The sequence below is a fragment of the Penicillium citrinum genome, assembly GCF_028827155.1.
Source record: "Penicillium citrinum strain IBT 23319 chromosome Unknown utg000004l:1.0-2404223.0:1.0-2405248.0, whole genome shotgun sequence".
NCBI lineage: Eukaryota > Fungi > Ascomycota > Eurotiomycetes > Eurotiales > Aspergillaceae > Penicillium > Penicillium citrinum.
The window spans coordinates 1,201,511-1,215,893 of NW_026622689.1; the positions used below are offsets into that span (position 1 = coordinate 1,201,511).

The 14,383-nt window shown below is 47.0% G+C and overlaps 4 protein-coding genes across 4 annotated transcripts; 3 read left to right on the forward strand and 1 right to left on the reverse strand.

The window, feature by feature from the left end:
- Positions 1-2,030: 2,030 nt before the first annotated feature.
- rpt1 (proteasome regulatory particle base subunit RPT1) lies at positions 2,031-3,551 on the reverse strand (the record flags this gene model as incomplete). Its single annotated transcript, XM_056644322.1, has 4 exons — positions 2,031-2,910; positions 2,975-3,204; positions 3,264-3,378; positions 3,457-3,551. The coding sequence occupies 4 exons, from the start codon at positions 3,549-3,551 to the stop codon at positions 2,031-2,033; spliced, it is 1,320 nt and encodes a 439-aa protein (XP_056501136.1).
- Positions 3,552-3,903: 352 nt separating this feature from the next.
- On the forward strand, positions 3,904-5,859 carry N7469_005403 (chaperonin-containing T-complex subunit CCT4; the record flags this gene model as incomplete). The annotated part of the gene is made up of 7 exons (XM_056644323.1): positions 3,904-3,951; positions 4,012-4,063; positions 4,117-4,139; positions 4,204-4,233; positions 4,285-4,314; positions 4,368-4,940; positions 5,005-5,859. The coding sequence occupies 7 exons, from the start codon at positions 3,904-3,906 to the stop codon at positions 5,857-5,859; spliced, it is 1,611 nt and encodes a 536-aa protein (XP_056501137.1).
- Positions 5,860-6,901: 1,042 nt separating this feature from the next.
- dapB (dipeptidyl aminopeptidase dapB) lies at positions 6,902-9,784 on the forward strand (the record flags this gene model as incomplete). The annotated part of the gene is made up of 4 exons (XM_056644324.1): positions 6,902-8,125; positions 8,184-9,270; positions 9,332-9,601; positions 9,660-9,784. The coding sequence occupies 4 exons, from the start codon at positions 6,902-6,904 to the stop codon at positions 9,782-9,784; spliced, it is 2,706 nt and encodes a 901-aa protein (XP_056501138.1).
- Positions 9,785-11,691: 1,907 nt separating this feature from the next.
- Positions 11,692-13,145, forward strand: N7469_005405 (uncharacterized protein; the record flags this gene model as incomplete). Its single annotated transcript, XM_056644325.1, has 5 exons — positions 11,692-11,847; positions 11,916-12,020; positions 12,089-12,498; positions 12,551-12,618; positions 12,685-13,145. 5 exons carry the CDS (start codon positions 11,692-11,694, stop codon positions 13,143-13,145), a joined length of 1,200 nt encoding a protein of 399 aa, XP_056501139.1.
- Between the last annotated feature and the right edge of the window lie 1,238 nt (positions 13,146-14,383).

A 14,383-nucleotide genomic window follows, 5' to 3' on the forward strand; every position in this document is an offset into this window, starting at 1 on the left:
TACTACGGAGTAGTGCATTGAAGGGATCGGAGATTAAGTGGAGGTGGTCTGGCTATCCTTATTGCTTGCTTACATACTATTTCTATTATTAGGAGCATACTAGACTTTAATATAATTTTGTTGTACGTGTGTACAAAAATATGAGTATTTACTTCAGTTGAGTCTACGCTAATACATTGGTCCGATCTATTCCCGTGGTAGTATGACGGCCCGTTCCGAGACCAAGAATGATACAAGTACTTATTTGGCACGTATATGTACCCAGGTCTGCGAGTGAATAGCCGTTTTAGGAATGATTATTTTGTGTCCTTTGAAAACTCTCAGAAGAGAATGGATATCAATAAAAAGCCTTGAAGAAATAGCTACTGCCAATCTGGTAATCCACCATTCCCTTTCGTCAGTCATCCTAGTGACGACATCTTTTCTCTTTGTATTTGAATTCGTCAAATAATTGATGGTGGTGTTCTTCCAAATGCGAACTGAACCTGTCCTTGCGCGGAAATTTGCTTTCGCAACTGCCAACTGGACAACCGAACTGCTCTGGGAAAGTATGCATGTCCTTGGCGTGTCGTATAAAAGTTTCCATCCGAGGAAAATTTTGATGTTTGCTACATCCTTTCCACTGGTAGATAAAGCAGGTTTGCCTCTTCTTGATATGCTCAAATTTGATGTGATTCACGAGGAATTGAACCTCGTGGAACGTATGATGGTCTGTACAGACTTTCCACTCGCACGTTTTTGGGACAAAAGATGATCTACGAATTTATCAGAGAGCTATTAGTTGACAGTTCCTACGTCTCTTCGGATTGCTTGACCGAATTTACCTTCTATCCAAAATGCATTTGCCAGAGTCTTCTTGTATCAGTGGCTCAGAATCACTGGTACGTGGACTAGGGCTAGTAAGATCCACGACTGATGGAGTGTATGTGGTCTCGGAAGATGGAATTTGCTGGTAGGAGTTGTTCTCGTACAGTTCAATGGCGTAGGTAGGGTATTGGAGCTTGAGTCGCCAATTGAATTTCGAGTACATATGGACCAAGTTGTCAAAGCTCTCTTCGGCAGGATCGGTCATCAAATCGGCATATTGACCCCTGATGTGAAATTCGAGTCAAAGTTCTCCGGCGATGATGATATAAACCGACTCGGTCCAGATACAGGATAGCCATGCGCAGTTGAGCTCATGTCAACTTTACTACTATCCATCGGAGCATATTGTTCGATGGAGGACTCGGGATTGTTGATCGATGGGATCGGAGATGGTACTTCGCTCTGCATACCATACCCATCGAGACAAATAGGGCCAAATAGTCCATTGGGTTGTGCCCATGATTCAGGGTCCGTTCTCAAAATTTATTTGTTGATCTTATGAGGGCCCTCGGGGCGGATCAAAGCTCAGGAACAGGTTATTCAGAATTAAATATGGAGTCGGAGTTAAACTCAGAGGAGTGAAACTTTCCAAGTGTTTAAAATAGTAGGTAGTCTTAAGATTAAAATCCTCCTAAACGGATAGATCTGAGTAGCTCTAGGCAATAACTAGTAGAAACTTGAAGATCTATATACGCTAACGTAAACGACTATACCCGGACTTCTTCAATGTTTTAAAGGACTTTCTCTATCTTTAGAAAAACGTGATAAACAATCTACGAAAAGTCTTAAACTCGTTGTTGAGTAGGCAACTAGGATTCTCGAGTGTCGGATACAGTCTTCTATCCAGCAAAGACTTAGAGGGACAAGATGAAAAGTGAGGCCGAGGAGTCCAACTCGGGGTTAATTAAACAGTACGATAATAAGTCAAAGGTGTCAAGGTGTCAAGGTGTCACAGTATCAACGCTAGTCTTAAACAGGAGTACAATCAATGGTTGCGTCCCGATATAGATTAGTGGGATCACCTCACTCTCCTACTGTGTATTGGAAACAAACTACAGTAACCAAAACTGCTGTAGATTATAAATTCGTTCACAATGACAAGAACTAGAATTGATCGTACATCCTATCCGCCATGCTCCATGCAAAAACCAATCCTCAAATATCTAGTTGTATTGCATGTATGTCGCCGTCGAGTTGAACTTCAGGTTACCCTTGATGACCTTCTCCACCGACGCCAGGAAATCCTTCTCGGTTGCCACCTTTCGTCGAGCTCGGATAGCGTACATACCGGCCTCGGTAGCGACACTGCGGAGCTCAGCACCAGTTGCGTTGGGGCAAAGACGTGAAATGAGCTCCCATCGGATATCCCGCTCGACGGACATGCTCTTGGCGTGAATTCGGAGAATGTTGGCTCGACCTTCGACATCGGGCAATGAGAACTCAATTTTTCGGTCAATACGACCCGGACGCATCAGGGCCGGATCCAATGTAGATGGTCGGTTAGTAGCGAACATGACCTTGATGTTACCACGAGCGTCGAAACCATCCAGTTGGGTGATCAGCTCCAGCATAGTACGCTGAACTTCGTTGTCACCACCAGCTCCGTCGTCGAATCGAGCACCACCGACAGCATCGATTTCGTCGAAGAAGATGATACAGGCCTTCTTCGTACGAGCCATTTCGAACAGCTCACGAACCATACGAGCACCCTCACCAACGTACTTTTGAACCAACTCGCTACCAATGACACGAATAAAGGTTGCATCTGTTCGGTTGGCGACAGCACGAGCGCAAAGAGTCTTTCCTGTACCGGGAGGACCGTAAAGCAAGGCACCCTTGGGTGGGTCGATACCAAGGTTCACAAATCGCTCTGGTGATAACAAGGGCATCTCAACAACTTCTCGTAGCTTTTCGATCTGCTCTTTGCAGCCACCAACATCACCATATGTAACATCGGGCTTATCTTCGACAGTCATCATCGTCACACTGGGGTCGATCTTGGGAGGAAGCGGTAGCATAATCTGGTACTTATTCCGGTCGACACTATGATGCCAGCAATTAGTACTCATAGCCTTGACCTGATATCTCGTTCCAAATAAAAACTTACCCAACTCGCATGCCTTCCTCAATATCTGTAGGACTCACGCGCTCCCCTAGGTTGACAACAAACTTGGCAATCTGCTTCACGTTGATGACATATTTACTCTTGTCTGCATCCTTCTCATCCTGAATAATCTTCGTGCAGCGAGCTACTTGCAAGGGCTGCTCTTCCGCCATTCGTTGCCGGTCGGCGGCAACATCCCAAAGGTGTGGAGGTGCAAGACCTGTGTCGGATTCCTGTTGCGCCGGTGAGCTTTCGGGTCCAAAGGGGTCGAAATAGCTAGAGGGCGAATTACCTTCACACCGATCTTTTCATTGACACTGTTTTGCTTGTCTTTGATATCCTTCTCGAGTTTCTTCAGGGCGTTCGCGTAGGGAGCGGCTCCGTAGGTCTTAAGTACCGCAATGTCACTACCAAAGACGTCAGCCAACAGCACCATCAAAAGTGGAGCAATATCTCCGGGTTCTCGCAATCGAAGGATAACTCACTCATCTGTGAGAGGTGTGATCTTCTTCTCTGGCTCCTCGTCGTCTGCAAAGTTCTTCTGGTACTTCTCCCAATTCTGGCCCGTGGCGCTAGGCATGTTGATCGTGTTGACAGCCTAGGGCTGAGGAGCTGAGGACTCGTCAAATATAAGGGGGGAAAGAACAAACAGCTGGACGCAGTTGTTCAGATAGATAATTGATGCAATATCAAAAGTACTCCGGGAATATGGGGGGAGTAGATGGGTGGAGGTTGAAGTAGCGCGGCGGAAGGTGGTGATGTAGCAGAGGAAGAGAGAGCTGCGGTTGAGCTCGACTCACTAATCAATGCCAAGCTTCATCACCGCCCCCGAACCTCGCAGAATTTCCCTGTGTGTCCTCCACCTCCGCCAAATTCACCCTTCTCCTTTCTGTCTATTTTATTCCAGTTGCTTCTGAATATCGACATTCAAGATGGCGGCTGCAGTGTCTCAGGGAGGCGCTGGTAACAATACCTTCAAGGTGCGCCCCTGGAGAAAAAAGCTGTTTTGTGTGGACTGATTGCTGAGATGCCCGTTTCAGGACAAGGAGAAGCCTATGGCCGTGCGGTCTTCGAACATTCTCGCCGCTCGAGGTATGTCATGAATGCTGGGGATGATGAAAAGATCTTTGCTAACAATTACCTAGCTGTCGCTGATGCCATTCGAACTGTACGTAACGAATGATGCTCACTTCAACAAAATATACAGAGATGAGGGGCTAACGGACAAACAGTCTTTGGGACCCAGGGGTATGGATAAGATGGTAAGTACATCGCGGTCAACATATTTGAGTGAGATACTAACGCCTTTCAAGATCCAAACTCCCAAGGGAAACACCATTATCGTACGCAATTCTATGTTCATCCCCCCATGACCCCTCCAACTGACCCCCCGCAGACCAACGATGGCAACACTATGCTGAAGGATATGAGCGTCATGCACCCCGCTGCTCGTATGCTTGTCGATCTGAGTGCTGCACAGGATGTTGAGGCTGGTGACGGTACAACCTCTGTTGTTGTCATTGCTGGCAGCCTGCTCGGTGCCGCTGAACGTTTGCTCTCCAAGGGCATTCACCCCACCGTCATCTCCGAATCCTTCCAGCGTGCTGCCAACGCCGCTGTCGAGATCCTCCACAACATGTCCCGTCCTATCAACCTGACCGACCGCGCCACTCTCCTCCAAGCTGCCTCTACCTCCCTCTCCTCCAAGATTGTCTCTCAGCACTCCGGCCTTCTCGGCCCCATGGCCGTCGACTCCGTGCTGAAGGTCGTTGACCCCAAGACCGCCGATAATGTCGATCTACGGAACATCCGAATTGTTAAGAAGGTTGGCGGTACCATTGAGGACAGTGAGATGATTGATGGCTTGGTATTGAACCAGCCCGTTATCAAGAGCAGCGGTGGCCCGACAAGAATTGAGAAGGCTCGGATAGGTCTCATCCAGTTCCAGCTTAGCCCGCCTAAGCCCGATGTACGTGACTTTTTTGGGTTTCAGAAAAGAAATAAACTGGATTGCAGAGCTAACCCAATATTAGATGGAGAACCAAATTGTTGTGAACGACTACCGCCAGATGGATAAGATTCTGAAAGAGGAGCGCCAGTACTTACTGAACATGGTCAAGAAGATCCAAAAGACCAAGTGTAACGTGCTTCTGATCCAGAAGTCGATCCTCCGTGACGCCGTTAACGAACTCTCCCTGCATTTCCTTTCCCGCCTTAAGATCCTCGCCATCAAGGACATTGAGCGCGACGAAGTCGAGTTCCTGTGCAAGAGTCTCGGCTGCAAGCCCGTTGCCAACGTCGACAGCTTCACCGAGGACAAGCTTGGTACCGCTGACCTTGTTGAGGAGGTCCAATCCTCCGGTGCCCGTTACGTCAAGATCACCGGCATCAAGGCCCCTGCCGCGCCTGTCAACCAAACCGTGTCGATTGTCGCTCGCGGTGCCAACAGTCTGATTCTGGATGAGGCCGAGCGCTCCCTCCACGATGCCCTGTGTGTCATCCGTTGTCTTGTCAAGAAGCGCGCCATGATTGCTGGTGGTGGTGCTCCCGAGGTCGAGGTAGCTCACACCCTTGCCATGCGTGCCCGTGAGCTCACTGGCACGGAATCCATTTGCTGGAAGGCATTCGCCGATGCCATGGAGGTCATCCCCACCACCCTGGCCGAGAACGCCGGTTTGAACTCGATCAAGGTTGTTACGGATCTGCGTCACCGCCACGCGCAAGGTCAGCACAATGCCGGAGTTAGCATCCGCAGCGGAGGTGTCAAGGATGACATTACGGAGGAGAACATTCTCCAGCCCCTGCTGGTTAGCACCAGCGCAATTGAGCTGGCTGCAGAGACTGTGAAGATGATCATGAGAATTGACGACATTGCTCTGTCGCGGTAGATGGCTTCAAGGACCTCTGCCTAGAGCTGTATGATGAACTGCGATACCGTCGCGACGAGTAATTACTACTAAAAAATATCCGTTTTGACATAGATCTTGGATTGGACAGAATAATGCTAAGGTATTATTAGCAAGTCTTTCTAACTTCTAATCGCATCGTAGTAGTTTTTGTAAAATCTATGTAACGTTTTCCTTTTCCACTCATGTCTGCTGCCCAGCAAACATGATCCAGGTGTATATGAAGCGTGCCATAAGAGCACATTGATTTGCATGCGCTAGGTCGGTATTTACAAAGAAGACAGACGCTATAAACTAGCAAGTTATATCTGATTAATTGGACCTCTCATCCTTCTCAGTATTAAGTTGAGACCATATATGATCACTGTGAAGCAGTACATGATTGTAGTTAGATGCTGTCATTAGTGAGATGCGCGGGTGTCAACAAAGAAAAGCACCCAAGCTGAACTCTTTTCAAGTCCTTCTTTATTTTCTCCACCGAGTAACGTCTTCAATTGCAGCCCATCTTTCGATCAATCTATCACTGCTATTGCTATCTTCTTCACATAGTATATATTCTTGTCACAATAACCAGCAAATCCCCTCACTGCGTCATCCTAGCTCATTGCCGCTATGAGTCGAGGGCAACTTTCCAGCCGAGAATAATCTCCTATTGAGCACCATTTTCGGACTATTTAATCGAAAGGCCCCGTTCTCGCCACAGGATTGATCAAAAATGGGACTCAATAAGGCGTGCCTCGGCCATCATGCTTTGTCTGCATACGCTAACGCGTCCTGTACTTTTCTTGACCCTGGATACGAGACGTTTACACCCTGAGAAATCCCATTCCATGTCTGAAAATTGTCGACACTCTCATTGACAAGGCAGCACAGACCCCAAGCACTATATATGATACAGAGTGAGTTTTGCGTTCTGTGATATCAGTAGTGATCCCCCTCTCTAGTGCGAAACCCCGGGCTCCACCGATAAGGAACGATTGGGAACCTCAGCTCTACCGCATTCGTGCTCTGCCAGTTAACAACCATGGGGAAGCTCAGCGAGGAAGGCAACCCCGAGGCTGTACCGTTAACGCATCAGCGGTCAGCTTCACTTGCATCTCAAACATCGACTGATTCGGGCTTATCGGTGGCTTCTGTGACATTCCTCGAAGCTCACAAGGCAAGCATGTTAGCCGCGGCTGGCAATGGAGAGATGGATGAACAACGATACCGCGATATAGAGGATGGAGAGGATGATGGATCTAACGAACCCTTTTTACCGAGTCGAAAAAAGCCGACTTCATTGTTTCGAACACGCCGCGTCTTGTGGGCGTTGGGTTTGCTCTGTGTTGGTGGCTGGGTACTTGCATTTGTGCTGTTCCTGACGCAGAAGAGACCTAGCAACGCGGCACTCTCGTCCGTTTCGACTGTCAGCATTCATGATCCACACTCTGCTACGGGGAGTACGAGCTACGGGAAGTCGGTGACATTGGGACAAGTTTTGAGGGGTGAATGGTTACCTCGGTCGCATGACATTTCTTGGATTGCTGGGCCAAATGGTGAGGATGGTCTCTTGGTTGAACAAGGTGAGACTGGGGATGGATATTTGCGAGTGGAAGATATTCGAAGTCGCAAGGACGAATCCAGTGCTCTGGACACAAGGGTTCTGATGAAGAAGGCGTCTTTCGAGGTTGATGGGAAAATAATCTATCCCGGTATGACTTGGCCGAGTCCGAACCTGGAGAAAGTCTTGATTTTGTCAGATTATCAGAGTAATTGGAGACACTCGTTCTATGGAAGGTATTGGATATTTGATGTCGCCACTCAAAAGGCTGAGCCTTTGGACCCTGGTGATTTAAGTGATCGAGTTCAGCTGGCTATTTGGTCGCCCCAGTCTGATGCCGTCGTCTTTGTTCGCGAGAATAATGTTTTCTTGCGCAAATTGTCCTCGTCAGAAGTGATTCCCATCACCAAAAATGGCGGTGCGGATTTCTTCTATGGTGTCCCTGACTGGGTCTACGAGGAGGAAGTTATTGCTGGCAACACTGGTACCTGGTGGTCAAAGGATGGAAAATTCCTTGCCTTCTTGCGGACAAACGAAACTGCAGTCCCCGAGTATCCAGTTCAATACTTCCTCTCGCGCCCTTCAGGTAAGGCTCCGCTGCCTGGCCTTGAGAACTACCCAGAGGTCAGACAAATCAAGTACCCTAAGGCTGGAGCTCCCAACCCAGTAGTCGATTTACAGTTCTATGACGTGGAGAAGAATGAGGTGTTTTTCTATCGATATGCCAGACGACTTTGCCGATGATGATCGAATTATCATCGAGACTGTCTGGGCAACTGGAGGCAACGTCATTGTTCGCGAAACTAACCGCGAGAGTGACATTGTCAAAATATTTGTTCTTGATACCAAAGCTCGAACTGGTAAGCTTGTTCGATCAGAGGATGTTGCTGCATTGGATGGCGGCTGGGTTGAGCCCTCGCAAACGACTCGGTTCATTCCTGCGGATCCCACGAATGGTCGATCGGAGGATGGCTACGTTGATACTATTACTCATGAGGGTTATGACCACCTAGCCTACTTTTCACCAATTGACAGCTCGGAGCCAAAAATGCTTACAAAGGGCAATTGGGAAGTCGTAAAGGCACCTTCTGCAGTTGATTTGAACAGAAACTTGGTCTACTTCGTGTCAACCAAAGAAGCACCCACCCAGAGACATATATACTCTGTTAAGCTTGATGGATCTGATCTGCGGGCTTTGACTGATACATCCAAGCCTGGATACTTTGATATCTCATTCTCCGAAGGCGCTGGATATGGTCTGCTTACGTCTAAGGGCCCAGGGGTGCCATGGCAATCTATTGTCAACACGCAAGGTGATGAAATCGAATATGAAGAGGTCATTGAAGAGAATGAGCGAATTGTCAAGATGGTGCAAGAATATGCGCTGCCTGCCGAAGTCTACACGAACGTGACGATCGACGGGTATACTCTCCAGGTGCTCGAACGTCGACCACCACACTTCAACCCATCGAAGAAATACCCAGTTCTTTTCTTCTTATATGGTGGTCCTGGATCTCAAACAGTTGACCGCAAATTCACAATCGACTTTCAATCCTATGTTGCCTCTAGTCTCGGTTACATTGTGGTTACTGTTGATGGTCGTGGAACAGGGTTCATCGGGCGTGAGGCTCGCTGCATCGTCCGTGGCAATCTGGGCCACTACGAAGCAAATGATCAAATCGAAACAGCAAAGATCTGGGCTGACAAGCCTTATGTTGACGAAGGTCGTTTGGCTATCTGGGGCTGGAGCTATGGTGGGTTCATGACTTTGAAGGTTCTTGAACAGGACGCGGGCCAGACATTCCAATACGGTGTAGCAGTAGCACCTGTTACTGATTGGAGATACTATGGTAATTTGATATTCCTAAGACTCGGAGTGAGGACATCATGCTAACTTATGATTCGTCACAGATTCTATATATACCGAGCGCTACATGCACATGCCGCAGCATAATCTTGAAGGCTATGAGAATTCAACGATTAGCGACGTTGCAGCATTAGGCGAGAATACTCGCTTCATGATCATGCATGGCGTCGCAGACGATAACGTCCATCTCCAAAACACTCTTGTCTTACTCGACAAGCTAGACTTGGCAAATATCGACAACTATGATGTGCAGGTATTCCCCGACTCAGATCACAGCATCAACTTCCATAACGGTCACACCCTAGTCTATGAACGTAAGTTTCCCAGGACATAGTATGTTAATACGGGAGAAGTGACTAATATGGACTATAGGTCTTTCGAGCTGGCTCGTCAACGCGTTCAATGGTGAATGGGAGCGTATTGCCAACCCAAAGCCTGAGAGTGATTCCGGATGGAACCGGGTTAAGCGGTCTTTGTCGTTTAACCTATTTGCGTGATCTGTTTTTACTAGTTCAGGGCCTTCTAGAATCTTACCATCGTCCAATGAACATAAAGTATCTGATGACCAGCATGTCGTTTTCCATCTTGAAATAGCCTACCTAGGAGAGCCTCTCTGGTACTAGTATGACTTGAAGCAACATGCAATACTACTACACAGGTATACTATAAGAGTAGTCTGAAAAATATTGCACCGGTGTGGGGATAAGAAGGCTAAGCAATCTCATGTACAGTATGCAGCCAATTTATACATAACTATCTATCAGCAGAATTATCTCTGAAGAATGATCCAGCCAACTATTCCAAGATTTCAAGAAGCCCTGGTGATACGCTAACACTGAAAGTTCCAAAACCCTGGGATATCTCGTGTTTTAGATTGATGGATCCGGTTCAAGGCCACGGACTGTGCCATAACTGTCTACTGATCCGTGACCGATTTCGAGTTATGAACGGGAGTTTATCTAGAGTTCATCTGAATGGAACTTTTCGGATGCAATTTTTCCTTATGCTCGGTGTTCCCGTTCAAAAAGACGTTTCAGCCTCTATGCGGCCCGTGTTGATTGCTATTTTTACACGGCGTTTCCTTGTTCTCGAATGGTCAATTAATCTCTCAACGGTCGAAAAGGTATACTATGTGAACATAATAGTACATACCTTTCTGATTGTTATATAGAGCTGAACTGATTCTCTTTACGTTATTGAATTTATACTCCATACTATGCATGAATCATTTTTGAACCCTGACTCAAGCATGACTGTACACGAGGCTCTCTGGGCAAAGTGGATCAAAACTGCTCGGCATTGTATTCCACGCACACATTTTCGTGTATAAGGAGTTCACACCTTGCAAATTGAGACAACATACGTGGTGATCGTCACTGTAAATTGGATGAATTTTGCCCTAAATCCATTCGTCGTGTGGCGGAACTAAGCGGATTTCCTATTCAGCCCCTTTAGTACGCCCCATAAGACTTCTATCCACTGATCCGCGTTTACTGATCCTTTTCCCACCGGAATTCCCCCCAAAAGGATTTTAGGTCTGATGAATTTCATTTCGAATCCTGGGCGAACGGGTCGAGTCTGACACTTGTTCGTCTCAATATAAAGTCCCCAAGATGATACATGCAGTGATCGGTATGTAAGAAGTATGGGGTAATTAATATAATAGATAGGTATCTCCATATTAGAAACCTTGGAAACTTTCAAGTTAAAAGTTTATCAGAGCTGTCATTTGACATTCATCGATCCGAGCTGTCAAATATACAAGATCTTCATGGAACGCCCCCCTGTCAAATTCTCGTTTTGGGGTCTCCACGACATCAACCAATCCAGCAGGTGGGAATTCCCTGCCAGGGAATGAAGACCTCGGTATCTGTCGACAGTCAGTTTCCTTGTTGATTTTCTAGCTTGTGGGTTACAGTTCCTTGCCCGCTTCGGCTGCCTGACCCGCGTTTTAGTGGATCTGCACCGCTCATCCAACCCAAGTTACGCTAGACGGTGACCGTTAGCTCCACGAGCCCCTAAACTCTTCCATTTAGCGTATCAGAAGACCCTCTTCTCGGAGATGAGTTTTACTAGGCCACTGGATTGCAAGAAAAGGTAGCGGGTCCCCGGTAGCCCGACAAGTCTTTCTGTTCGGCAGTCTTTTGGTCAATATATGTCGATGCCGTGTGTGGCTCGCACTAGAACACTTAGACTCTTGACTACTACGTTCTGGCTCTTTTGATGAAGGTTTATGGGGACTCGAATGCTCTAGCCCAATACATGCAAGATTGCCCCTGACACCGACTGTTTATCAACTCCACGTTCTCCGGCTTTTCAGAAACTTTTTTTTTACTTTGTTGTGAGGGTCCTGGTGTCTCAGGTAAACAACTTCCACAGGGCGTTCTTCGCTCTCACTGTCGGGATGTCCAGTCAGGAGGACCACCAGAATCATGCCATTATAGCCGTTGCGGCTACATTTATGACAATAGCTTTTATAACGGTGGTACTTCGATGTTATGTCCGTCTTCGTTTGGTGAAGGCATTTGGGTGGGATGATGGTTCCATGGTGGTGGCTATGGTAAGTCACGAAATCTTTGAGATTCAAGTGTCTCGTTGGACATTCAGACGGACTAATAACAACCAAAGGCTTGGTATATAATGTTTTCCGCATCAATGATTGGAGCGGGCTTACACGGCAATGGACGACACTGGTATAATGTTGAACCCGAAGAGCGAGTCATCGCGATGAAGGTACGTCAAGCCTGCTACAATCCCCCATCTTCATTGATATTCGAGCTAACTCGGTCCCCTGATGATAGTATTGGTGGCTGTGTGAAATTGGATTTTGCTTTGCATCAATTTTTTGCAAAATTTCAATCTGCATTTTCCTGATGCGCATCTGCATCAAACGAGTACATCTATGGACCTTATATTTTGTTATGGTCCTGACGGTTTTAGCTGGACTTGTCTTCATGTTCTTGATGCTCTTGCAATGCAAGCCTCTGTCTTACTTCTGGGATCGTTTAGCCTGGCACCCAGTCAGAAATATTGAGGGTCAAGGCAGCTGCATCAATATGGAGATCATCGTAGCTATGACCTACGTCTACAGTGCGTTTGCCGCAATCTGTGACTTTACTGTTGGTCTTTTACCAGTTTTTGTCGTGCACCAATTACAAATGAAGCAACAGACGAAAATTGCGGTAATTGGAATTTTGAGTATGGCTTGCATGTGAGTGACCCTCCTCTTCCACGATATCACTCTGTTACTTACTCTTCTTTAGTGCCTCCTCTGCCGTTATTGTTCGTATTCCCTTTGTTAGCACTTTCCTTGATCTTGATGATTTCTTATGTATGTCAACATCAAGCTTCCAGACTAACTTTGACGGCTCCAAAAAAAATACTAACGTACTAAAAGTTTCTACCGTACAAATCGCCTATTGGTCCAACCTTGAGATCGGCTTAGGTATTACAGCCGGCAGTCTCGCAACGCTTCGTCCCCTCCTACGTCACTGGTTCGGCACGCGCGCAGACCCATCATATTCGGCCGGAATTGCAAAGTCCTTTGGTCGTCGTACCGGAGGTTTGAGTGGGAATCCAGTACCTCTGGGATCAATGAATGGGGCCGACGCACACGACTTGAGGCCCGATAAGGTGTCAGTTATGGTGACAAACGTTGAGAGCCGAAGAGACTCGAAGCGATCAAGGGCAAGGCCCGCCAGTCCAAGCAGTAGTGAGGAAGGACTTAATGTGCATCATCCTCCACTTCCTGGAAGAATGGAAGTGGGCATTCACCAGACGTTCGAGGTTATACGAACGACAGCGGAGAATGACCTTGGTGATGGTGGGCATTACAGCCACGCGAGAGAAAACGTATAGCGATATTAAAAGTTAATGATTATACTCGAATTCATTCAATCTATGGTCCGAAAAGCAATAAAATCAATCTCCTTGCTTGACATCTTATGATGCTGAAAAACATTATCACCAGTTTTACAGAAAAGGTGGACCAAGCAAACGTCCCAAGTCACACCTATTCTGCATGCCTTCCTAATCCACGGATAGGCTTACCTGTTCTCTCCTTTTTGTCAACTAACCTCCCCGAAAAGCCTGCCCTTCGATATCCCTTCTCTACTACGCGAAAGCATCTAAATTAGCTCCCGCAAAGTGTCTTGGCACATTCTACTAAAGACCCCTGTTTTACATTGTTATCAGAAGTGGTTAAGTGACAGTGATAGTTCCATATCATTCCCACACGGGCTCGGTATCAAGATCCGCACCGCGAAAACAAAAGACTCGACCAAGTGTTCGGATGGTGGAGTTCGGATCGCCATGCGGGAAGTCGTTCCGGAATCCCGTAGGACTGTAGGATGGAGGTGGCATCAGGCGAAAATCTCAGATGTGCAGGACCTCCGAAGACGACGATGTCTCCTCGGTTTGGATGGAATGATTGCACCAATAAACAATTGCGGGTGACCAAGTTAATGGGATGAGACTCGTCGATCGACAATATGTCTTAGAAGAAAGCCGAGATTGACCTTCGCTTCGCAGATCCGACACTCGTGGAGTCGTACTAATGGACGGGCAAGGCTCGCTCCCGTCCTTAATTGGGGCCATTTCATAAATGTCCAATAATCAATCTTGTTGATTGTAAAGATGCCCTTGCCATCCTATTAGGACTAATGTGGATTTTCCAGGTCGACCAAACTACTTAGCAGCATCCCACGGCTAGTCTTGATCAATGCTTGACGGGTATATTACGAGTTTTCTGTTACCCTTTTATGACAAGATCTTCAGATGTCGACAAGGCGAGCGGGGCAGCTGATCCGATGCCAGAATTCCAAAAATGTATGGTGCGTGCCGGGAGGATTCTGTCCTAATTTCCGAATCCGTATTTAATCAATAATCCCCAGTTTACCGAGAAGGAGAAATGATTCGGAATTTCCCTTCGCGTTGTCGTCCCTGTCATTTCATTGTAATAATGATCCTTCCAGAGTCTAGAATAATGGAGTTTTTTGTGCTCTCGAAATAAAAGAGACAGAGTATTATCACTGATAGGGCAAAGGTTGAGTAACGAGGTATCACGTATATTCAATTGGAATTTTGAGGCTCCAGCT